This window comes from Brassica rapa, chromosome A01, assembly GCF_000309985.2.
Source record: "Brassica rapa cultivar Chiifu-401-42 chromosome A01, CAAS_Brap_v3.01, whole genome shotgun sequence".
In the NCBI taxonomy this organism is placed as follows: domain Eukaryota; kingdom Viridiplantae; phylum Streptophyta; class Magnoliopsida; order Brassicales; family Brassicaceae; genus Brassica; species Brassica rapa.
Genome location: NC_024795.2, coordinates 4,216,863 through 4,240,012, shown reverse-complemented (window position 1 = coordinate 4,240,012; position 23,150 = coordinate 4,216,863). Strand labels below are relative to the sequence as shown.

Sequence of the window (23,150 nt, the reverse complement as noted above, 5' to 3'; positions counted from 1 at the left end):
GTCAAAATCTAATACAATTTTATCCAATGTTAGAGAATATCCAGGGAAAAAAAAGTCTTGTATGTCAAATAGTTTTTTTATTAACATATAATATTACTACATAGAAATCTTATAATTAGGGACCTTTTATATATAGTTTACAAACAATTATAAATTATACTAACAAATTTGTAACATTTAATAATTTTCATTTAAGAATAGTATCTACATTATTTTATTTTATAAAATGTATATTACTTTTTTACTTTACCCATTTTATATATTTTCGTGTAATTTAAAATAAAAATTAAACTTAAATACTTAAATATATGTATACTATAAATGTAAATATTACCTTTGCGTTGACCAAAAAGACAAGTCTGGCAATAATGCATCTGTCCACATCATCCAAACACAAATCCACTTGTGTCTCGTCTATTCAAACAAAGTCCTAAACTCTCATCTATTGATCTCCCACCAGATTGGGTTGTAATCGGAGCTTCCATGGAACGTATCATCGGCGGGAAGTACAAGCTCGGACGCAAGATCGGCCGCGGTTCCTTCGGAGAGATATTCCTCGGTCTGTGTCATTCTCATCTATACTCTTTTGGTTTCAAAATTGATTCCTATTTGAACTTTCTTGTTTTGCTTTTCTCCGCAGCTACACACGTCGATACTTACGAGATCGTAGCTGTTAAAATCGTAAGTTTAAGCTACTTTGAGATTTTAATTTTGATTTGGATCTCTTCTGTCTGAATTGATGTTGTCGGAATTGGAATTTAAATTGTCTTTAATTCGATCGTCTTGGATTTGTTTCAGGAGAACAGTAAAACAAAGCATCCTCAACTTCTATATGAAGCAAAGCTATACAGAGTTCTTGAAGGAGGAAGTATGTATGCTCTCTTTTTCTAGGAGTTTTGATTTATTTTGGGCCCAAGCCCGTAATCCTCCAGGCCCGAAACCACGACATGTAATATTAGTTTCGTCCCTGCAGGTGGGATACCGCGCATAAGATGGTTTGGAGTGGATGGAACAGAGAATGCTTTAGTAATGGATTTGCTAGGACCAAGTCTTGAAGATCTGTTCGTGTATTGTGGGAGGAAGTTTTCACCAAAGACAGTTTTGCTGTTGGCTGATCAAATGGTATGGCATGTGTGTTTGGCTGCTTACAATTGATCGTTCTAGTGTGTGATTCAAATTTCTTTTATCCTACTACTGTTACAGCTAACGAGAATAGAGTATGTACACTCCAAAGGGTATCTGCATAGAGATATCAAACCTGATAACTTCCTCATGGGCCTAGGGAGGAAAGCGAATCAGGTATGTTTACTGTAGTTTCTCTTCTCTATCTGGAACTTTGATAAGGGAATGATAAGTTTGAGTTAATCAGGTTTATCTTATTGACTTTGGACTTGCTAAAAGATATCGTGATGCTAACACCAACCGCCACATCCCTTACAAGTAATCTTTTGGCCACTGTTCGTTATAGTATTTTTTTGGCTATTGGTCATTACAGGTCACATTATACAAGTTATTCGCGTTTCTTACAGGGAAAACAAGAATTTAACAGGAACTGCACGGTATGCAAGTTGCAATACACATCTTGGGATTGGTAAGGAATGCTATCCACCTGTTCTCTTTAAGACTCTATGCTCATATACTTTGGTTTCACAGAGCAAAGTCGACGGGATGATCTAGAATCTCTTGGATATGTGCTCCTTTATTTCCTAAGAGGCAGGTGTGTTGGACTTTTCTGACTTGAAAGAAACTCTCTAGCGTTGTATTTTTTCGAAGTTTGTGTTTCTAGTTTCATGAACCTCTCTTTTTAGTCTTCCATGGCAGGGTCTTAAAGCTGTTGACAAGAAGCCAAAGTATGAGAAAATCTGTGAGAAGAAGATATCAACTCCTATTGAGGTCTACCTTCTCTCTACTGTGAGTTAAAATTGTTTTCCTCTTTCAACTGCATATTCATACCACAATCCTTTTGCAGGTTCTATGCAAAGATCACCCTGTGGAGTTTGCTTCATATTTTCATTATTGCCACACACTGACATTTGATCAGCGCCCTGATTACGGGTTCTTGAAGCGGCTTTTTCGTGATTTATTCTCACGGGAAGGTACTTATAAAAAGGCATGTCTCTATCATCTTCACCAGAATCAGTTAACTACCTTTCTCAGTTAAAGTGTTTGTATGTTTGCAGGATATGAATTCGACTATATATTTGACTGGACTATAATAAAGTATCAGCAAGCACAGAAAGCTAGAAACCAGTCTCAGGTATACTTGTATGTATGCATATTTTGTCTCATTCATAAAGAAGTTTCCTTAGTGATAAGCTTTACTTGTATACTGCAGGCAATTCCTGGGTCTAGCAATGGTCGTGCAATGCCAATGGACACAAGCAATCATCAAGGTTAGCAGCTCTAGTTAACAATTTTGATTTAGTCACTTGCTGGTTAATAATAATGATTCCAGTATCTCTGTTGTGTTGATGCTAACTCTTTTTCTTGCAGGAGTAACTAATATCTCACATGAAGCTGAGTCCTCTGAGCGTGTTAGATCGGCTAATACCATTGGTCCAACCCGGCAGATGAATAACAATAGGAGTCCAGGTTTTGATCACTCCCTCCACAATAAGGTACATACTCCACCCCTCTTGTGTTAACATCTCTTGGTTGCTTTTATTCAAAGTGCCTTGTCCTTGACCGTTACTTAACTGAAAACTCCTTGTCCATTGCAGATGCAAATGCCATCCACTTCAGCATCTCCTGCGGGTACTTCTAAAAGAAATGACGGAAAGACAGTGTTCCCTCCTGAAACCTCAAGTTCTAGGAATGGGGGTGGGAAGAGAACCGGTGGCTGGGCTTCATCATTCATGTCTCGAGGGAAATGACGCCAAAGCAAAAAGACAAAGTGCAGTTTTTCTTTCTTCTAATCTGCTGAGCAAAGATTATATATAGACTTTGGGAGAAATGAAGGAGTTAGTGACTAAGTGAGAGCTTTAAAACTGTGATTTCTGCAGTGGAATCTCTAGGCGAGGCTGCAGATTCTACATGACCAAAGCCTACTGGTTTCACACAAGGCATGAAAGTCTTATCTTTCCATGAACAGCTTACTGACTTCACCTTTGTATAATATTTTGCAATCCGGACATGTAATTTGATTCTTGTGTTCCATTATCATCAGTGTATTCTGGTTTCATATACATGTTCATAGTTCACTTGACTTGTGGCGTAATTTGCGTTTTGCTACTTGGTCATCATTTTGTTTGTAGAAAATCAAGAGCCAGGCCTTGAGCATAGAGTTGTACATGTCCTAAAAAGGCTTTTGAGTCAAGAGCTTGCTTGTGGCAGAGGACTTCAACATCATTTAGCCAGCTTTCTGATATCAATGATTTTGCCAAGAGTGGAGCAGTTTAATCTGGAAAAGAACAAATGTTAGTGAGCTCATGAAGCCAGTCTACTGGTGTCGGCCTGTGTTTCTGCGGTATCAGACAGCTCGGTTTGTTTGCGCTCTTTAGGAAAACCATCATCACTTGCGTCATCATCCTCATCATCATAATTATCATCATCACTATCATCCAAGAGATAGGTGTAGGTGTGTTATCTGCAGCTTCAACGGAAACAATATCTCTAGGCGTAAGAGAGGACCTATTCACTATCGTCATAAAGTTGAACCACCACATGATATCATGATGCAGTGACTTGCTTTCTACATAACAACAATCTTTGGCCTCATTTACCTATTTCTTATTATATCTATTTTTTTTTGCACATTTCTTATTATATTTATGTTCTTTGAATTGTTTACATATGTAGATGAAACTTTCTCTAATCTGAAAATAATTATTTATTTTGTTGTTGTCAGCTATCCCAGTAAAGGGCAATTAAAACGAGAATTTTTTTTTTTGGTAAAATAAAAAAAACGAGAATTTATGTCAATCATAACAAAAGACTACTTCAATATTGTGGACAAATGGGTTTCGTGTAGTTAATGAACTCCACATTTTGTCTTGTATTATAAGTTATAACACATTGCAGAACCACTTGGAACATATATATTTTTCATGATTCTCAAATGTAGAAATGAGATATATTAACGCAAATAAGTTATGTATATCCTATTATCTTATAAGATTTTAGATGAAATATCACATCATACAATATTAAAAAGGTTCCCCCCAAGGTGCTGCACAGCCTGCACTCAAGGCATCCCAGGTCCTATCCTCGTGTCCCTCGTTACAAGGTATAATAATGTTCAAGTAAAAGAAAATGTTTTCCATTAAATTATAGAGACTTTTAGATATAGCATATTTACGTGCATATGTGCATGACGAAAATATACGTCTATTTTAAGTTTAGTGGACAAGATCCGAGGAGTCAGATTCCTACATCAAATCATGATATATAAATATCATATATTATATACTGATTGGTGATATGATATAATAATTTGCAATTAGAAAAAGGTTTTAAAATACTCCAAAGGAAAATGCTAGAAAATGGGATTAGGTTTCATATTATTGGGACTGTTGAGAAAGTGACAAACTAATATGTTGCTTATTAATAACCTAGATTCATTGTTTCTAACATTCTATTTTATTAAAATGAGATATTTATTGATGATTAAATTTGCAAATGTAGTGTTCGTATGAAGCTAAGTTTACATTATTAGCAGTTTAGTTGACCTACTATTATGTGTTTTGTAATCAAACACTTGAGTTAGTAATGTTAGTCCAAACAAGAGAACACAATTTATCAAGAGCCGAAACCAATTTGGTATAACTAATACTTTTTTTTTAAAAATCAAATAGACGTTTAAGCAAATATTACATGTGTGTATTTCTATTGATATGATGCAGTCGTTGACAAAAGAATCAATAATGCAGCCATATTAGTAAATTTAATAAATTTCAAATGAGCGTGGTTGCTTCTGTAACCAGGTAAGCTGACATGTTCTATTTATTGAAAACAATTAATAAAAAAAAGATAATAATACCAGAATAAAACCCAGTAATAATTAATATGTATTGTCAAAACAATCATATATATATCAAATTTATTTACGGAAATCATCTTCTTTGATCTAACTAACATGTGTAAGAATTTTTGTAAAGAACATAGATCAAAACTAAATATTTTGTAAAATGTTTAAAAAAAATTGCAAAGAAACTAAACATCAAAGTGTTGGTGTGTTGTGTTAATTTGATGTCTTTTTTCTCTATTGGCAAACCATTGAGCGGTTTTTCTAGCGATGGGCAGCCACAAACGCCGTCGTCTCTCCTCCGTCTCGTTTCCACCGTTTTCTAACGCAGACGCTGCGTTTGAACCGCTACAATCTCCATGGACCACAACACTCAGTCTAGGAACCGCAGTGATGTCAGAAATCGATCTTCTTCCCGGCTCGATCATAACGTTTCTTGATTTCGAACCAAAGTCTCTGTTTTCCGACAACTTGTTCTCCAACATTCCCTTCTCTTCCTTGATTCCCACGTTACCTCTTTGATCCTCTTCATCACCTCTCTTCACTCTATCCATCGACGAGAATCTCTCACTGGAAATCGAACTAACCATCTCCGAGTTCAAAAACATCAAATCAGACGAGCTCACGTTGCTCCAACGGTTCTTGAACACAACATCAGACACAAGGATCCTATGATTGAACTTATGCATCGCCTTATCTTCTCCGTGTTGATCAAGTAACGGTTTATCTTTATGACCTAATTTCAAAATCTTCCTGAAACTCCCTCCGATGCTGAACCTCGACGACCCACCAAGTTCCTCTCTCTGTCTCCTCTCTTCTTCCTCTTCCTCTCTCTCGATGTAAAGCTCCAAGCTCGAGTCTTCCCTTACCTCAGACTGATTCAAGAACCGGAAGCTGTTTCCATAAACAGAGGACTCATCTTCCACTGAGACTCTCGCTCTGCATAGAGGACACGTTGCGTGCTGCTCAAGCCACTGATCGATGCATCCCACGTGGAAAGCGTGACGACATTTAGGCAACAATCTAAGAATCTCGACGCTTTCGAATTTAGATAGACAGACAGAACACTCAAGCCCTTGTTTCGATCCTTTCAAAGCAGAGAATCTAAACAGAGGAAGTGACTCTATCGCGGTTTTGTCTAAACCGGAGAACCGGTCCGAGGAGTTGGTAGACCGGTTAAAGAATATTCCTTGTCGGAGCCGGCGATCTTGACGTCTTCCGTCGCCGGTGCCTGAACGGAGATCTATGTGGCAGCACTTAGCGTAGACGAGGAGGACGAAAGTGAGTGTGAACATGATGGCGAGAACGCCGGTGACGACGGCTAAACTCGGCTCGAAGTTTGTGACGAGGTCGCCGTTTCGGAACGGAGGAGCAGGAGGCTGAGCAGATGCATAGTAGTAACTGTGGAAGATTGTAAGAAAGAAGATGAAGATTTGATACATCGGAAGAAGAATAGTTTTTACAGAGAACTTTTTTGTTTTTCTTGATTTTCCTGGAAAGTCTTTTTCTTGTGTCTTAAATAGTTTTATTGCAGAGGAGAATTAATTTTTATTTTCCATGTAGACATAAATTAATATAATCACGTCGTCGTCATCTACGTGACAACATTTTGTATGCTATTGCTTTCTCATTGTCTCTTCTACTACTACTATTCTCTCCATTAACTAAAAAACAAATCACCTTTTGGTGGGCTGACCTCATTTTTATCATATTTAGGACGATAGACTAATCGAAACTTGTTTGTACATCTATATATAGATTTACAACTTGCATCACATTTGGTTCTTTGATTGATTTTTGGTGCATGGTTCTAGAAAATAGTTTAACTATACAATTAAACCAATTTTCTTCTCAATTCAGTTCAATGTATTGTTGATTTTGAAAAGAAAAAAAGTTTTGAACTTCAAAAATAAGGATATAACAATCAATTAGTGGGTTTGTTGGTATACAATATTTTCAATGAGAAAATAGACCACTTTCAAAAAAAAAAACAGTTCTATATTTTGATCAGCTATTGTTTTTCAAATTCAGAACCGGATTTGAGGGGAGTCCCACGAAACATTTGAATGGGGGTCCCTGTTTATGGGGCTCCCGCATTTTAAAAAGTTGATATATATATATATATATACACACATTAATATAGTGTTATATATAAGTATTAATTATATTAAAAAGTATTAATTATATAATATTTTTGCTATATAGAAAAATAAATTTAATTGTATAATTAAAATTTGAACATATATTTTATGTTGCTAAAACTTACAACTTTAATTTTCCATAAAAGAAAATAATTTTTAGACTAAATATTTGTTTTCAAATTATATATTTAAAAACTAATTTTTTTTTCTTCTAATTTTAAATAGGGCCTCAAGTTCGTCAGGACCGGCTCTGTTCAAATTAGTGTAAAATTAATTGAAATATTAGATTTTGATAAGTTGTTTTTGGTTTAGTTGATCTGAAACACGTAGGGCAGTCCTTGCTCATGTTTTTTCAGTTATGGTTTTATAATTTGATATTTTCGTTTATAAAACATCAAAATGGAAAGCTATGGTTGAACAAAGAACTATAGATATACTATATCCAACATTCTTGTTTTAGTTAACTAATAATCAAAGCCAAATACCCTAAAAATATTCTCGACAGTGTTTATTAAAATATTTATATATGAAAGGCCACTAACATATAACCAATAAAAATGTTATATTCTTAGTAATTATAATTTAAAAAATGATAGTTGTTGAGATAGTAAATGGTGATGAGCTCAAAATAAATACTATTAAAATGTTTTTTTTGCTGCACTCGCCGGAAGTGTAAGTCAACAAGGACCAGTTGCACATAATTCCGGTAGGGAAAAGAAAAGTCAAAATTTGCGTTTTTCATGATTGAGTGATTATATAGGCTTCCATGCATTACTATTTTACTCTTACAATTATTGCACAAACCAATTCCCTAATAATAATCTTAGATTTGAAATGAATAAACTAACCTATATGTCGGTTTCACGATTCAAGCATCTGCATAATGATATATTGATATGAAATTTGATGTTTAATATAACTAAATCACTTTGCTAACTAAAATTTAATTTGTTTTTGTAGTTTTTAAGCTGTCTTAAAGAATCTTTTGTCATAAGATAAGAGCTTACATATCAATCATTAGGCCCATTTGCTTAATTAGTGGGCTCTAAGATCATGTGCTATTGTGTGTTAATCTAAATCAACAGACTAACAAAAGTAAATTCTCAGAATACAGTATTTATTTTTATTTTTTTTTTGATCAAAAGAATACAGTATTTATTTGAACCCAAAAACAAAGAGAAGAATCTTACAAAACTAAATGGTAATACACAAAAGTGATGAAAGCTGAAACGAGGAACAAAAGAAACAGAGAGATTACAGTAACATAGTGGAAAGCTCCAATAAAACTTTGGCCTTAGAGTATATCTTCCGAAAAGAAACCCCTCTTCTTCCATTTGTTTACAAAGATATAAGACACTTCTGACTTCTCCGGCGACTTTCAGGTATGAGCCGAGGCAGCAGTCATTCCTATAAATGACTCCGGGCTAGCATACTCCTCGCTTGCATGCCTGACAAACTCCTCCGGCGACATGTGTGAGCCATGGCAAGCACATACGATTTTGATCTGGTTTGCATTGTACCGGTACGTGACACCCGAGATTGTTCGACCGTGGGGACCTGAACCTGTGGTTGAGACCCAGGGCAGGTTAGGACGTGCACCAGATCCTCCAAACTTCACATCCGCTGCCATTCCAGGTTTTATGGCGGAGAAGTCGAAAGAGAAAGCATTACTAATGTTGTTGTTGTCTGCTGCCAGTCGTTCTGATGCATCCTCTGATGAGTCTTCTTCTGCAACAGGCTGTTTTCCCTCGCCTTTAGCAGTAGCTTCTTGAGAGACAAAAAGAAGTTGTTATCTTTGCAAGTAAAGGACTTTATGACATGTTTGCTTACCCGAGTTTGATGGGACTCTTCCGGCGAATGGAGACTGAGAAAGCGAGACAATGCCGCCTGAACCATCCTTATCCAGCATAGGGAGCTGAACCGGTGAGTATCCGAACATAGCTGGGAGATTATTCCCAGCATTAGCAGTAGGTTGCGTTAGACTTGTACCTGCTGCATGTTGTCCAGACTCTTTTGCCGGTAAAGAATAAGGTAAACCAGTGACGACATTCTGTGGATGAGCAGTGAATGGTTTGGTGTTGTAACTCGTGTTACGGACTGTGGTAAACTCTTCAGCGCCATGGCTGTTCTTCCTTTGACCGGCTAAGTTGTCCACAACGTTTGTATCAGCGGTAGGACGAGCCACCTGCTTAGCGAGGTTGGAGGAAGAACCACCACCACCTACTTCAGATTCTGCTACATCTTCGTTTTCAGCTGTTGATCCTTCATCTGTGGCGTTTGAAACATGGGATGCTTTAGTCTTCTTCTCCTGCTTATCAACATGTGAGGAGTCTTTCTCTTTCTTCTTCTTCTCATCGTTCATCCCCTGGAACCCAAACTTTCTTTTGTTTCCTGCTTCTTGTCGTGTTGTCTCATCCTCCACCCACAAAGGTTTCGTGGAAGCTTCAGCGTCAGCGGTAGGAGCCTTGGAGAGATCATTAAAGAAATTCTGTGGAGGTTTTTGTTGACCAGAATCGCTTCTCTGACTCTGGGAACCAGAACTCGGCTCAGCTGGTCTCTGAGAAGTTGGATGAAGGAAGTTCTTGAAGTCATCAATCACTTTAGCACTTCTATCTCCTCCTTCTACTATGTGCTTCTCCGAGGAGCTCCCAGCGTTACCCTTAGCTAAAGATCCTCCACAAGAGAGACCCAAGCTGAGCTCAAGCCCATTATCATCATCCATTTTTTAAGTAACTCCGAACAGCTTAACAGATGTTTAGAATATCCTCAGCAGCCTTGACTGTCATCTGAGAAGCATACCACAGAAAAGACTCATTATCACACAAAAAAAGGCTAAACTTTCTGATTAGCAGCAGCAACACATGAGCAACTAAAGCCACAGTCTTGTCAAATTGTTACCTTAGGGACGAAACCATTGAAAAGAACAGTGCAAGCAAGTAGAACCGCCCTGTAGTAGAAACAAAGAAAGCAAAAGGAGTTCATTTTCTACAAGTTTCCCCTTTTGAAGATCTAAACTAAAAAAGGAAACGAAGCAAAAGGAGAAGCTTTCTATCAGCTAAAAATAGCCTAAGCAACAACGATTCATAACAAACACAATATGCAGCAGATCCGTCAGATAACGAAAGAGCTTCTTCACTCATCTTTAAATCAAAAGAAAATCACTCCAATTTTTCGAGTTCACAATCAGCGAAACATTCGTATTTAGATGAAATCGAAATCGAGGCAGAGAAGTAACCTGAAGCTGGGAAGGAGATGACCCTAGAACGTAGCTCCTTGCAGCGATTGGGGACTCAGGCTATGACTACTTTCGTTTTTTTTTTTCCCATGTGAATCTCGTGTGTTCTTTTATTTCCTAATCTTATTTATTCAATTTGTTTGTTTTTTTTACACACACTCGATACTCACAATGGCATGTTGTCTTTTTTCTTTTCACTGATATTTTATAAAAAGAACCAGGCCCAACAGGCATGGCCGAACAACAAGATAAACAAAGGGGCAAAAGGCCTATACAAAAACAACTTTCGGCACAATGGCATGTTGTCTTATTATAACTAGTTTCTGTGTCCGCACTACGTGCGGATTGGATTTTATAAATTTTATTCAATCATATTTTACATTATTTTTAATAGTTCTACATAATTTAAAACTAATAAACTGGGAAATGTCTAAAGAGTAAAATAATAGAGCATAAAAGACAGAATGTGTTTTCCTATATATATATTGTTATATCTGGTAGAATGGTTGGTCTTATGTATTTTCTAGTGTTTTCATATTTGATCTAAGTGGTCTAATTTGACTAATGTTGCTTTTCTGAACCTACTAATAACATATATGGTAGGGTTGAAGTAATTGGTTTTAAAACAAAATAAAATTTTTATATTGTTTATAAAATTAGTAACCATAAAACGTATATGAATTTTATTTTATTTTCAATTTTATATATGTTTCGCTTATGTTATCAATATGATTTTACTTTGCGATTTTGGATTCTATAATGGTCTAAAATTTGCAACTTTGTCATCGTATTATGAGAGATGTATGAAAGTTGACCAGCGAAAAAGTTTTAGATTAAACCACTGTCTCCAATTTTCTTTGTATCTGTTTTCTTTGTGTGAGTTTTAATTTTTAAAGCAGCTGATAACTTACGATAGTCACAAACATAATTTTTTTTTCTTTTTGAAACACAGTCACAAACATAAACAAAAATAGAAGTGTAGGAATAATACAAATTGCTTGCGCTAAAACTACAGTTATACATTTATAATACAACTATTTTAAGGAACTGACCAGGAGTATACAATCCCAAAAAAACTCTTAAGTTGATTCACTGAACAAATGGTTTTGTTATACATAGCAATGATTTTTTTTATTTACTTTTCTTTTCTGCTCATCTGTTTACCCTCTACCACTTAAGTTATCTCTTTTATAAAAACCGGCAAAACATAAGTTGTTATATTGTAAGACGCAATAATCCTCTTGCTTCACACCTAAGCTAAGTCTCGATCTCAGCCATATCAGTTACTGCAGTTTAGTAAGACCCCTGCGTGCCAGTTTCCTGTAAAACTCTGCAAAACGATCCTTAGCATCACTTATATAAGAAAAAACCGATCACCTTATTAATAGCTTGATCACTCAGCTCCTAATGTTGCGAGCGATTCAGCACTTAAAGCGCTTCCAACGACTGCTTTATTTCTGAAAATCTTAAATGCCTCTCCCATGGACTTGTGAAATATGGTTTGGTTCTCGAGACACTTACATAGACTATGTACTTATCATGTGCCTCCAATTACTTTTCTGATTGCGGGCTGATTAGTAGCCATGTCTTCACCAGCTTCGTCTCTGGCATGCTGGTTGAATATGTTTGCAAGCCTCGGTAATTTCAAGGAACTCTGAATAACTTGAACTAACACCAATGAGGGTTTAGTAATGCATAGCCGATATGCAGTATATGGATGCAGATTAGTTATGCAGTCGGAAATAACAGAAAGAAGAAGCAGAAACTGGCCTGAACAACTTGGTGGTTTGGCTAACTGTGGCAGTGTCTTGAAGCTTGAACTCGAGCCAGTCATGGCGTCTGGAGCTGAAATCACGCAGAAGAAATACGAAAAAGAACTATTGTAAGGTATAACAGAGATCAGTGCAAAAAGATAATAATACATCAAAACTCCCATCATAGTGTTAGTGTGGTTGTAGCGAATACGCTTCCCATATTTTAAAGATGCGTACTGAAAAGCTCACCTGTTTCCAGTCATGTCTCGTCTTTATCTTGACCACGATGAACCTGGGGAAGATCACAAAGCACAAACAAAAGTCAGGAAATTATAATAAGCTCGAGTCATGTATTAAATTAACTGGGACGAAACACATACCATTACAAAGAGCATGCATTCTCTATATCCTCATCATCTACAACAATTACCAACTGTAGTAAAAGCAAGACAAAACTTTCACTAAAACTTACCAACGATTGAAATCTTGAGGCTTTAAATCTAGGAATAGAAGTTAAAAACAAATAATGAAGCATATAGAATCCAAGGAAACTTATGGGTGTGTCATATTCCTCTCAAATTTGGTGATGTCGAGATCTTTCTGAAGATCCAGGAAAGAAATAAGAAAGATACTTGAGAGGAAGCCATTGTTGCTTAAGATTTGACAGGGTTTAGGATGACTACATCGGCATATATATAGGGTTTGAGAGGGGAAGTTGAAGTGATTCGTGAAAAATCTGTCTTTGATGTGAGGAATGTAGTTATAGCTAAAGTTACAACTGAAATGAGAATCTGAAAAGTGACGAAGATGGGGAAAGAATGGGAAAAGGCGAGAGGTTGAGAGCTTGGTTTCGGCAACGAAAATTGAAGAAATGAAGATGTTTTAGGTTAGTCTAGACAGCTGGCTATTTTTATTGGTTCGAACATTTAATCAGATGTAGCCAAGCCAAAAACCTTTGCAAATTGATTGGTTATCTTGATGGGTTTGGATTATTTGAGGCCCATAAGCTAAAAACCGACATGGCAAAACGATTGGTCTGGAATATTTCATCCTATGTGGCACCCTTTAGAAGCTCTAAAAATAGCTCCTTTTATATAGTAGGATTTTCTTTCATTTATATTTAAGGCAGTAACTGACATTGAATAATTGTGAAACAACAACACAATATGAGTTCAATGCAATTGATGACATATTATTATTTTCTTATTTTAATGATTTGATTTTCTCTATGAATTTTTATTCAGTTTTTAAGTTTTTTTTTTAAATCCAAATGTTAGTTCTGTGATATTTATTGAGCATTATCTCAATCTGAACGGCTCATATTCACTTTATAGTATGGATCTATGTTATACCATTTACTTCAAACAATCTGTTTTTAAAGAAAATATAAATTTAATCTAATTTTTAATCTGTGGTATAAATAAACGAGGCTAATATGCTTCGTGTGATTATGAATATATATATATATGTTATATGTACATGCAGAGTGTTCTTAACAAATTAGCCAGTCAAAAAAAGAAGAATGTTATCATCATTCTAACTGAACTCAAGTATATATGTTGTCTACAAATTTGCAATACATTTGGATATTAGCATGAATCCATCAATAAATTTTGTTACAAAACATATTATTTTAATTGTTTTACAAACATACTATTTTAACATAACAAACTAATCATCTTCTTTTCTCGTACGCAGTACGGGTATAATATTAGTACTACGCAAAGGAAAAGAAAATTGTACACGGGTAAAAGATATAAAGAAAAAATAATCGACAACTAACTGAATTTATTTGAATTTGTAAAACCTACCTTAATTCAGACATCGTATCGTAGCTCCCTATAGTTTTTAGCCTTATTTCGGTCGACACGTGATGATTCTTCTTTTCAGTAGAGGATCTAACAACTATATATTGTTGGAGTAAGCATGAAGTTATTGGATCAAGCGTGAAGACTTGCCGGCCAAGCTAAGCAAAGTTCTAATCCGATAATGTTGGGGATTAAGATAAAGATGTTTTAGGAGTTATCTATAAGCATATCTTTACTAGTAGGATTAGGATTTGTGTTTAGCTATATATATATACATCCATCGAGTTATGATGTGATTGTATGAGTTTGAGGAACAAAAGGTTTTGAGTGAGTTTTGCCTTAAGAGCTTAATATAAGAGAGTTATTCTTAATCTTCATTCGCATACACAGAGAACAATCGGATACTAAGTTTCAATATTTGGTATCAGAGCTGATAAATTGAAACTATGGGAGATATTATTGTCGCCACGGACAAGAAGAAGGAACCAGGGTCGTCGTCAATCAAGTGTCCAATTCTGAACGCCACGAATTATACAGTTTGGGCGATCAAGATGAAGATTCTGATGAAAGTACACAAGGTTTGGGATACTGTTGAAGCTGAAGGAGGAGACGATGAGAAAAACAACATGGCCATGGCGTTGCTGGTTCAATCGATTCCTGAAACTCTTGTCTTACAAGTAGGTGAATTAGACACAGCAAAGAAAGTTTGGGAAGCAATTAAGACAAGACATATGGGAGCTGACAGAGTCAAGGAAGCTCGTTTACAAACGCTTATGGCTGAGTTCGACCGACTTAGGATGAAAGACAACGAAACTATTGACGACTTCACGGGCAGAATATCCGAAATCTCTTCAAAGTCTTCTGCACTTGGAGAAGAGATAGAGGAATCAAAGTTAGTCAAGAAGTTTCTAAAGAGCCTTCCTCGGAGAAAATACATACATATTGTAGCTGCGCTGGAACAAGTATTGGACCTTAAGACTACTAGTTTTGAGGACATTATCGGACGTCTAAAAGCTTATGAAGAACGTATTAGCGAGGATGAAGAGACGTCTGAAGAGCACAACAACCTCATGTACGCTAACTCTGAATCACAATACAACCGAGGCGTCAATAGTGAAGCCAGAGGACGTGGACGTGGAGGAAGGTTTTACGGTAGAGGTAGAGGTCGAGGTCGCTACAACTACGTAAGAGAGACAAGAGATGCAACAAAGATCACATGCTACCGATGCGACAAGCTAGGACATTCCGCTACAGATTGTCCGGATCGTTTGCTAAAGCTTCAAGAGGCTCAGGAGACTAAAGAAGAAGAAACACATGAAGCTGACGAATTAATGATACATGAGGTGGTGTTCCTTAACGAAGAAAAGGTACAACCCAGCATCTTTGATTCAAGTCTTGAAAGAAACAACCTCTGGTATCTTGATAACGGTGCTAGCAATCACATGACGGGTGATCGCTCCTATTTCACTATTCTTGACGAGACAATAACGGGAAAGGTCAAGTTTGGTGATGACTCTCGAGTGGATATAAAAGGAAAGGGCTCCATCAGCTTCATCTTTAAAAACGGTGTGAAGAAAGTTATGTCCAACGTCTACTATATACCGGCTCTTAGAAGCAACATCATAAGCTTGGGTCAAGCTACGGAGACAGGGTGTGAAGTTAGGTTAAAAGAGGACTTGCTACACATATATGACCGTGATGGAAGGTTACTTCTCAAGGCTAACAGGGGAAGGAATCGTCTATACAAAGTAGTAATGGAAGCCGAGGGTACTTCTTGCTTACAAGTGATAACATCGAATGAGTCAAGCAAGTGGCATGCACGGCTTGGTCACATCAACTTTGACAACATGAAGCTAATGATTGAGAAGGAGCTTGTCACAGGAGTGCCAAAGATCTTAGTTACAAGGAATACGTGTGTTTCTTGCCTACTTGGTAAACAGACAAGACGACCGTTCCCAAAAGCAACAACATTCAGAGCATCACGGAGACTTGAGCTGCTGCACGGAGATCTCTGCGGTCCAATCAACCCTCCAACGATCGGTCGAAACAGGTATGTATTTGTGATAATCGACGATCATTCTCGTTATATGTGGACGTTGTTGTTGAAGGAGAAGAGTGAGGCCTTCATGAGGTTCAAAGGTTTCAAACGATATATAGAGCAAGAAACCTGCACCACCATCAAGACTTTTCGAACAGACCGGGGAGGAGAATTTACATCTCTAGAGTTCAACAGTTTCTGTGAAGAGAACGGGATTCAGAGACACTTAACCGCGCCGTATTCTCCCCAACAAAACGGTGTAGTCGAGAGGCGCAACAGGACAATACTAGAGATGACTAGGAGCATCTTGAAACACATGAGTGTTCCAAACTATATGTGGGGCGAAGCCGTAAGGCATGTTACCTATCTTGTCAACCGCTCTGCAACAAGAACACTAGCCTCAAAGACACCGTACGAGATGTTCAAAGGAAGCAAACCAAACATAGCTCACCTGAAAGTTTTTGGATGTGTCGGGTACGCAAGAATCTCAACGCCTCACAAGAAGAAGTTAGATGACAGATCAAAGGCTTTGGTACATCTTGGAACGGAGCCAGGAACTAAAGCTTATAGGTTACTCGACCCCTCGAGCAAGAAAATCATTGTAAGTCGAGATGTGGTATTTATGGAAGAAGAGAGTTGGAACTGGAACAAGGAGAGCGACGCAGGCTCTCTGAGTATCGGCCTTGGCCAGTTTGGAAACAGAGGACTTAGAGAAGTCGAGGATGACGTGAATAACAAGGAAGAAGATAATAAAGACGAGACAGAAGAAATTGTCAAGAATGAATCTGAAGGTGATGATAAGAGTGTTGTAGACATCTCTGATGATGATGAAACAGAGGAGCAGCCACAATTGAGGCGATCAACGAGGGTAAAAACAACAACTGAATATCTATCTGACTACGTTCTAATGGCTGAAACGGAATGCGAGTGGCTCCTAATGGCAATCAACGAGGAGCCATGGGATTTTGAGGAAGCTAAGACTATGACTGTGTGGGTAAAGGCCTGTGAAGACGAGATAGCTTCCATCGAGAAGAATCACACTTGGCACCTAGTTGATCTACCTGCAGGAGTTAAAGCCATTGGGCTAAAGTGGGTGTTCAAAGTGAAACGCAACCCTGATGGAAGTGTGAACAAGTACAAAGCGAGGTTAGTGGCAAAGGGCTATGTACAAAGGCATGGGATAGATTACGATGAAGTCTTTGCTCCCGTTGCAAGGATAGAAACAATCCGTCTTATCATTGCTTTAGCTGCTTCTCATGGTTGGGAAATACATCATCTTGATGTTAAAACATCATTCCTTCACCGAGACCTTAAAGAAGAAGTTTATGTGAAACAGCCAGAAGGTTTTAAAGTCCAGGGAAGTGAAGAAAAGGTATACAAGCTCTCTAAAGCTCTCTATGGATTGAAACAAGCTCCTAGGGCTTGGAACTACAAGTTAAACAAGATACTAAAGGAGTTAAAGTTTGGCCGCTGTTCCAAAGAGCCCTCGCTGTACCAAAGAAAGAGGAATGAAGATACTCTTATTGTGGCTGTTTATGTCGATGACTTGCTTGTCACAGGCTCGGACATAACCATGATAAACGAGTTCAAGGATGAGATGGCTGCTAGGTTTGAGATGAGCGACTTAGGGAGGCTTACATACTACTTGGGCATCGAGGTTGTACAACACGACTATGGCATCACATTGAGACAGGAGAGATACGCCTCAAGGATTCTTGTTGAGACAGGGATGGACAGCTGCAACCCCACTCATATTCCAATGGACATGAACACAAAGATATCAAAAGCAGTTGAAGAAAGGGGCGTGGACGAGAAGAAATATAGAAGAGCCATTGGATGTCTGAGGTACCTCATTCATACCCGACCTGATCTTTCATACAGCATTGGAGTCTTGAGTAGATACATGCTCGAACCTAAGGAGTCACACGATGCGGCCCTGAAGCAAGTTCTTAGATACTTGCGAGGTACTCTTTCTTTTGGTCTTACTTACAAACGGGCGAATCAAGTTAGGCTATTGGGGTATAGTGACAGCTCTCTCAATGTTGATGTTGACGATGGAAAGAGCATAACAGGACACATATTCTACTTGGAGGATAGTCCCATTACATGGTGCTCTCAGAAACAGGAAACTGTAGCCTTATCTTCCTGCGAAGCTGAGTTCATGGCAGCCACTGAAGCTGCTAAACAGGCAATCTGGCTGCAAGAACTTCTAAGTGAGATCACTGGCAATGAGTGCGAGAAAGTGACCATACGAGTGGATAACAAGTCTGCAATATCACTCACCAAAAACCCTGTTTTTCATGGACGTTCTAAACACATACATAGAAGATACCATTTCATAAGGGAGTGTGTCGAAAATGGACAGGTAGAGGTTGATCATGTGTCTGGAAACAGACAGAAGGCAGATATTCTGACAAAAGGACTTGGGAGGACTAAGTTCAAGGAGATGAGAGAGTTTATTGGCGTTCTAGATACAGCACAAGATAACTTCAAGCTTAAGGGGGACAATGTTGGAGTAAGCATGAAGTTATTGGATCAAGCGTGAAGACTTGCCGGCCAAGCTAAGCAAAGTTCTAATCCGATAATGTTGGGGATTAAGATAAAGATGTTTTAGGAGTTATCTATAATCATATCTTTACTAGTAGGATTAGGATTTGTGTTTAGCTATATATATATACATCCATCGAGTTATGATGTGATTGTATGAGTTTGAGGAACAAAAGGTTTTGAGTGAGTTTTGCCTTAAGAGCTTAATATAAGAGAGTTATTCTTAATCTTCATTCGCATACACAGAGAACAATCGGATACTAAGTTTCAATATATATTACATCCATATGATCACCAGAGCAATCATAATCATATCAAAAACACAAACATCCCTCTATTGTTGAGACAAAACATAGTATTTGCTAATTTTTCAAGAGTTTCTTTTTGTTCATTAACCTATCAGATTTATGTGATTATGATCATAATGTTTCAGTTCGCAAGCATTTAGTTGACATATGATACATCATGGGAAAGCTTCAATTTGTAGATAAGATAACATACGCATCATTAAGGCAATATGTCCACCACAATATATTGCCACTTGATAAAATTAAAAGATAACAAACACATCCAATCTTATAAGCATTGAAGACAAATTGTATTAGACAAGAGAAGGATCTTTGAGTATTTTGCTACAAAATTTACCTTTTAGTCTGGAAATTTTGGTCTGCGCAAGGATGTCTCTCTTTTAGAAATAAATCTTTGAAAACACACGTCTGACGATTGCAAAGGGAGTTGCTGGATGTGTCATTGGCTCCAACGTAATAGGGATGATAGAGACACCTAGTAAACCTCAGCTCATATCGTTGTGTTTGTTTATAGAAAATTCAAAGAGCCAAGTGAGTGGAACGTAAAAGGAAGCAACCAAGTAACAAGTTCGTCATCCATGTCAATAATATAGAAAGCTAAAGTCCTGAGAGTAACAGTGAAGCCTCAGTTACCTACCAAAGAAACCGATGTCATATGGATAATCATTACTTTACTTGTCTTTCAATATTAGGGGAACTTTTCCACCATATGGAAAATAATATTAGGGGAACTTTTCCACAAATCATCTTATACTTTTAAAGGGCATTTTCAATAATAGTCTCTCACCATAAAAATATATAAAACAATTGAAAATGAAGAAAAAAGTGTAGGAGACTATTGTTTGAAAAAAAAAGGGTATTGAGAAATCCATTGTGCATGTGTCATTCACAGATTTATGTATAATTAATATTAATGTATTAATTCTTTTTAATAGGCTTATATGGTATCTAAGCATTGCTGATACTTATAGTTACAACTCATGCCATTATATTTAATTTGTTGTAAAATAAAGTTAATAATTTAAAGATGAAATCAAAGTAGCAAAGATTAAACCTTGATACTTTAGGGGCACACATAATAGTTGAGCATATATAATGTCCACTTTCTTGTGTATTAGACTATTCGTCTAGTACATTTGCGTGTATGTATAAAAGGAACCTAAGGGCAGATATGAGACTCACGATCGATAAGCATACAAGAAAGGGTGAGAGAGAGAAGAAATTATGGGATGCTTTTTTATTGGTCTTCTTATGGTTATTTTGTCGATTGGAAATATTATTGAAGAAGCAAATGGTGAAATATCTCCAAAAGTTTTGAGCAACATAAAGATGATGAATAAGAGAGGTCCTTATTTGGGGATTGTAGCTCCAAACAACTTTGAGCTTAATCCTCTTCTCGCTTCTCAAGCCTATGTTCCTTATCCCTCTTTACCCTTCATCGATTTTGCGGGTAACAATGTTTCTATAATCTAACTTTAGGTTCATTGAATCAATTCATAAAGTCAATCTCCTTCTTGTATATGTCATCGATTAATACAGTATGTTTTTGAACTGTTTATTAGCATGCGTACGTATAGCTTAAGTTGTTTTTATTACCGTTCGTCAAAAATTTTAAATAGGGTGTCATTATGATTTTTTACTATTAATTAAGAGAGCTTTTCGTGTGAATGTCTATATATATATATGTCGATATTGATCTGTTTTTTATAAATTACGCAGGTAGAAGATTTCGATTTGGAAATATATCAAACCAACGGGTGGTGATCGTAATGACGGGATTAGGAATGGTTCGCTCATTTATCAAATACAACTCTTTCGCCCATCTATACATATATAAAATAATATTATCATTTTTGAATGTAATATTCTTTAAATAATATACATTTATGAACAGGTAAATACAGGAGTAGTAACACAATTACTAGTGAGCCTGTTTAGGCTGAAAGGAGTGTTGCATTATGGAATCGCTGGAAACGCAGATGTTAACCTTGATATTGGTGACGTTACTATTCCTAAGTTTTGGGCACACTCTGGTCTTTGGAATTGGCAGGTAGAGTTGTATCAAAAAGATAGTTCATAGTTTTTTTGGGATAAAATGTTAAGAAGGATAGCTCATATAGTTATTTTGACATGTTGGATCTCATATATCATATATTCACATCTACATGCTAATCACTATATCTAGCTATTTCGTTGGAAAGACTAGAAAATCTATTGGACCAGGTCTCAATATATATTGCCGTGGCCTTTAGTTTATATGGTTACATCAATATTAAATATTGAAACTTGTGGTCGTCGATGCTAAGAGACGTATATGAAAAGTTTTTACTATAGTTTATCATGGGTTGGATTCTCTGTACGCATTAATTAGTATCATTTGCACATGTTCAGAATCTGATATCATATATCAATAACAATATTCTACTTTGCAACTGTCAATAACGATCTCATATTGATGATGCAATGTTGAGAATATATTACGTATATATTTTACGTGGTATCTAAATATACAGAGGTATGGAGATGGGATTGACGACGAGCTAGCTTTGGAAGCTGGTGGAGACTATACTCGGGACATTGGTTATCTCCAGTTTTCTAAGTACAATAACCAAAGCGACAATTTGCTCAATCGAGTTTGGTACCAACCAGAAGAAATCTTTCCGGTCACCGGAACTCCGGAACTCCGGGAACACGTCTTCTGGGTTCCCGTTGACAAGTCCTACTTGGATCTTGCACGCCAACTCCAGGTTTGACTAACATTCGTTTCGTTAATACTCATTAACTGATTTTATATTCAAGTTGCATTCTCGGCAAATATGTACCACACGTTACCTGGATTAGATATCATTGACTACAAATTAAATTTCAACATTTTATGGACGCCCTATAAAACCATTCACTGTCCAACTATATAATTCGGAAAATAAACATATCAATGTCGTCCATTGAACGTTAGTAGTAGTACTACACGAGCATAAATTAATAAATTTGAAAATGTACATATTAGTCATATGAGCATAAATTAGTGAATTTGAAAATGTACATATTAGTCATTAAATGTACATATGTTCTTTTTCTCTTGGTCAAAGATTTGTCAAATTTACATCAATATAAAAATGACGTAAGCTCGACAATTATATAATTCATTGTATGAAATTATTTTGTCTACGTTACGTGAACTGAAATAATATATTCAAACAAACAACAGGACATGAGACTACCACAATGCGTGAATACCACGTGTCTCCCTCGACCACCGAAGGTAACCATCGTTGACCGTGGGGTGAGTGCAAGTGTCTTCGTCGACAACGCCGCTTACCGGACTTTCCTACGCTCCAAATTCAACGCCACCGCGATCGACATGGAAAGCGCCGCCGTTGCTCTAATCTGCCACCAGCAAGCCCTCCCTTTCGTCGTTATCCGGAGCCTATCCGATCTCGCCGGAGGCGGCTCCGACGTTTCCAACGAGGCTGACTTATTTGGCAGCTTAGCCGCGCAAAACTCCGTCGATGTGCTTGTGAAATTCGTTGGTTTGTTACCTAGACACAAAAGCAAGACTCATTCATAATAATAAGTGTAAAAACAAGATGTATGATGTATCTGTCTTTTTCAATAATAAGAGCTATGTTTGTATTCCAAAATAAAACTGTGTGTTTGCTCATTTCCTCAAACACATTCATACACTTTTATTTTATTTATTTTGAGTTGTGTAGAATGAGTTTTGATTGCATAATAAGATTGTTTCGTATATTTACAAGGCGTTAAAAAAAATCAAAAACAAAACTGAATACTGCATGGCAGAGTATGCATTGGCCATACTGAAATAAGTAAGTTTTATCGAGAAGTCTATAAAATAAAATAAAATGTAATATTATAACAAAATATAGAAACTATATGAATTAAAGACGGCTATCGTAGTAAATATTTTTAAATAGTCATTTTTAAGTTTTTGTCACAAAAATAATCTTAAAAATGACTAAAATAGCCCCTTTTTTATTTTAAAATTTTTGACATTTATTTTTTATTTTTAAAATTTTGAAACTCTATCCCCAAAACTCAATCCATTAACTTTAATAAAACATATTTTAGTCATTTTCTTTTTTGAACGTTATTTTTGTGAAAATAAACTAAAAATAATATCCTAGGAAATTTCTCTTATTTTATTTTAAAATTTAGCTTTTTAAAGTCTAAAATCAATAGGGCAATTTTCTCAAATAGATTTTTTAAAGTTTTTGTCACAAAAATGCCTAAAAAAATGAAAATGACCAAAATAACCATTTTTATTTTAAACCCTAAATCATATCCTCAAAACCTTACCCTTTATCTCTAAACCCTAAGTCTATGTTAATTAATCCT

General features: G+C 36.6%; 4 protein-coding genes across 11 annotated transcripts; 2 read left to right on the top strand and 2 right to left on the bottom strand.

Annotated features, from left to right (window-relative positions):
- The first annotated feature begins 196 nt into the window (after positions 1-196).
- LOC103854025 (casein kinase 1-like protein 3) lies at positions 197-3,205 on the top strand. 5 transcript variants are annotated; one of them, XM_009130934.3, is made up of 14 exons: positions 197-559; positions 641-681; positions 799-868; positions 974-1,122; positions 1,204-1,299; positions 1,370-1,440; positions 1,530-1,591; positions 1,654-1,717; positions 1,809-1,893; positions 1,970-2,096; positions 2,181-2,257; positions 2,336-2,393; positions 2,494-2,618; positions 2,721-3,205. In XM_009130934.3, the coding sequence occupies exons 1-14, from the start codon at positions 484-486 to the stop codon at positions 2,871-2,873; spliced, it is 1,254 nt and encodes a 417-aa protein (XP_009129182.1). In that variant the 5' UTR covers positions 197-483; the 3' UTR covers positions 2,874-3,205. The 5 variants fall into 5 exon arrangements, 4 of the variants coding, with proteins under 4 accessions (XP_009129182.1, XP_033141384.1, XP_033141381.1 ...); XM_033285493.1 differs by having other exon boundaries at positions 2,181-2,393; positions 2,721-2,895; positions 3,003-3,205; XR_004455508.1 differs by lacking the exon at positions 2,721-3,205 and having other exon boundaries at positions 2,310-2,393.
- Positions 3,206-4,782: 1,577 nt separating this feature from the next.
- On the bottom strand, positions 4,783-8,220 carry LOC103854017 (E3 ubiquitin-protein ligase ATL42). The gene has a single exon (XM_009130924.3). The coding sequence runs from the start codon at positions 6,403-6,405 to the stop codon at positions 5,152-5,154; it is 1,254 nt and encodes a 417-aa protein (XP_009129172.1). The 5' UTR covers positions 6,406-8,220; the 3' UTR covers positions 4,783-5,151.
- A 27-nt stretch (positions 8,221-8,247) lies between these two features.
- On the bottom strand, positions 8,248-10,529 carry LOC103853999 (AFP homolog 2). 3 transcript variants are annotated; one of them, XM_009130900.3, is made up of 4 exons: positions 10,340-10,529; positions 10,003-10,051; positions 8,935-9,890; positions 8,248-8,871 (listed from the first exon to the last, which is right to left on the bottom strand). In XM_009130900.3, the coding sequence occupies exons 3-4, from the start codon at positions 9,824-9,826 to the stop codon at positions 8,483-8,485; spliced, it is 1,281 nt and encodes a 426-aa protein (XP_009129148.1). In that variant the 5' UTR covers positions 9,827-9,890; positions 10,003-10,051; positions 10,340-10,529; the 3' UTR covers positions 8,248-8,482. The 3 variants fall into 3 exon arrangements, with proteins under 3 accessions (XP_009129148.1, XP_009129161.1, XP_033141398.1); XM_009130913.3 differs by having other exon boundaries at positions 8,248-8,868; positions 10,340-10,528; XM_033285507.1 differs by lacking the exon at positions 10,003-10,051 and having other exon boundaries at positions 10,340-10,501.
- An 8,769-nt stretch (positions 10,530-19,298) lies between these two features.
- LOC103853983 (bark storage protein A) lies at positions 19,299-22,676 on the top strand. Of its 2 annotated transcripts, none has more exons than XM_033285526.1 (5): positions 19,299-20,239; positions 20,509-20,581; positions 20,689-20,844; positions 21,308-21,541; positions 22,003-22,676. In XM_033285526.1, the coding sequence occupies exons 1-5, from the start codon at positions 20,019-20,021 to the stop codon at positions 22,360-22,362; spliced, it is 1,044 nt and encodes a 347-aa protein (XP_033141417.1). In that variant the 5' UTR covers positions 19,299-20,018; the 3' UTR covers positions 22,363-22,676. The 2 variants fall into 2 exon arrangements, with proteins under 2 accessions (XP_033141417.1, XP_009129133.1); XM_009130885.3 differs by having other exon boundaries at positions 19,299-20,244; positions 20,514-20,581.
- Positions 22,677-23,150: the final 474 nt, after the last annotated feature.

What these genes read in the sequence shown, in the direction of transcription:
- LOC103854025 (XM_033285493.1), top strand. Translation starts at nt 484, where the DNA reads ATGGAACGTATCATCGGCGGGAAGTACAAGCTCGGACGCAAGATCGGC. An exon ending in AACCGCCACATCCCTTACAA is followed by an intron (nt 1,441 to 1,529) that starts GTAATCTTTTGG and finishes CGTTTCTTACAG; the next exon opens with GGAAAACAAGAATTTAACAG. An exon ending in AGATATCAACTCCTATTGAG is followed by an intron (nt 1,894 to 1,969) that starts GTCTACCTTCTC and finishes ATCCTTTTGCAG; the next exon opens with GTTCTATGCAAAGATCACCC.
- LOC103854017 (XM_009130924.3), bottom strand. Translation starts at nt 6,405, where the DNA reads ATGTATCAAATCTTCATCTTCTTTCTTACAATCTTCCACAGTTACTAC.
- LOC103853999 (XM_009130900.3), bottom strand. Translation starts at nt 9,826, where the DNA reads ATGGATGATGATAATGGGCTTGAGCTCAGCTTGGGTCTCTCTTGTGGA. An exon ending in AAGAGTCCCATCAAACTCGG is followed by an intron (nt 8,872 to 8,934) that starts GTAAGCAAACAT and finishes TTGTCTCTCAAG; the next exon opens with AAGCTACTGCTAAAGGCGAG.
- LOC103853983 (XM_033285526.1), top strand. Translation starts at nt 20,019, where the DNA reads ATGGGATGCTTTTTTATTGGTCTTCTTATGGTTATTTTGTCGATTGGA. An exon ending in TAATGACGGGATTAGGAATG is followed by an intron (nt 20,582 to 20,688) that starts GTTCGCTCATTT and finishes ATTTATGAACAG; the next exon opens with GTAAATACAGGAGTAGTAAC. An exon ending in CTGGTCTTTGGAATTGGCAG is followed by an intron (nt 20,845 to 21,307) that starts GTAGAGTTGTAT and finishes CTAAATATACAG; the next exon opens with AGGTATGGAGATGGGATTGA.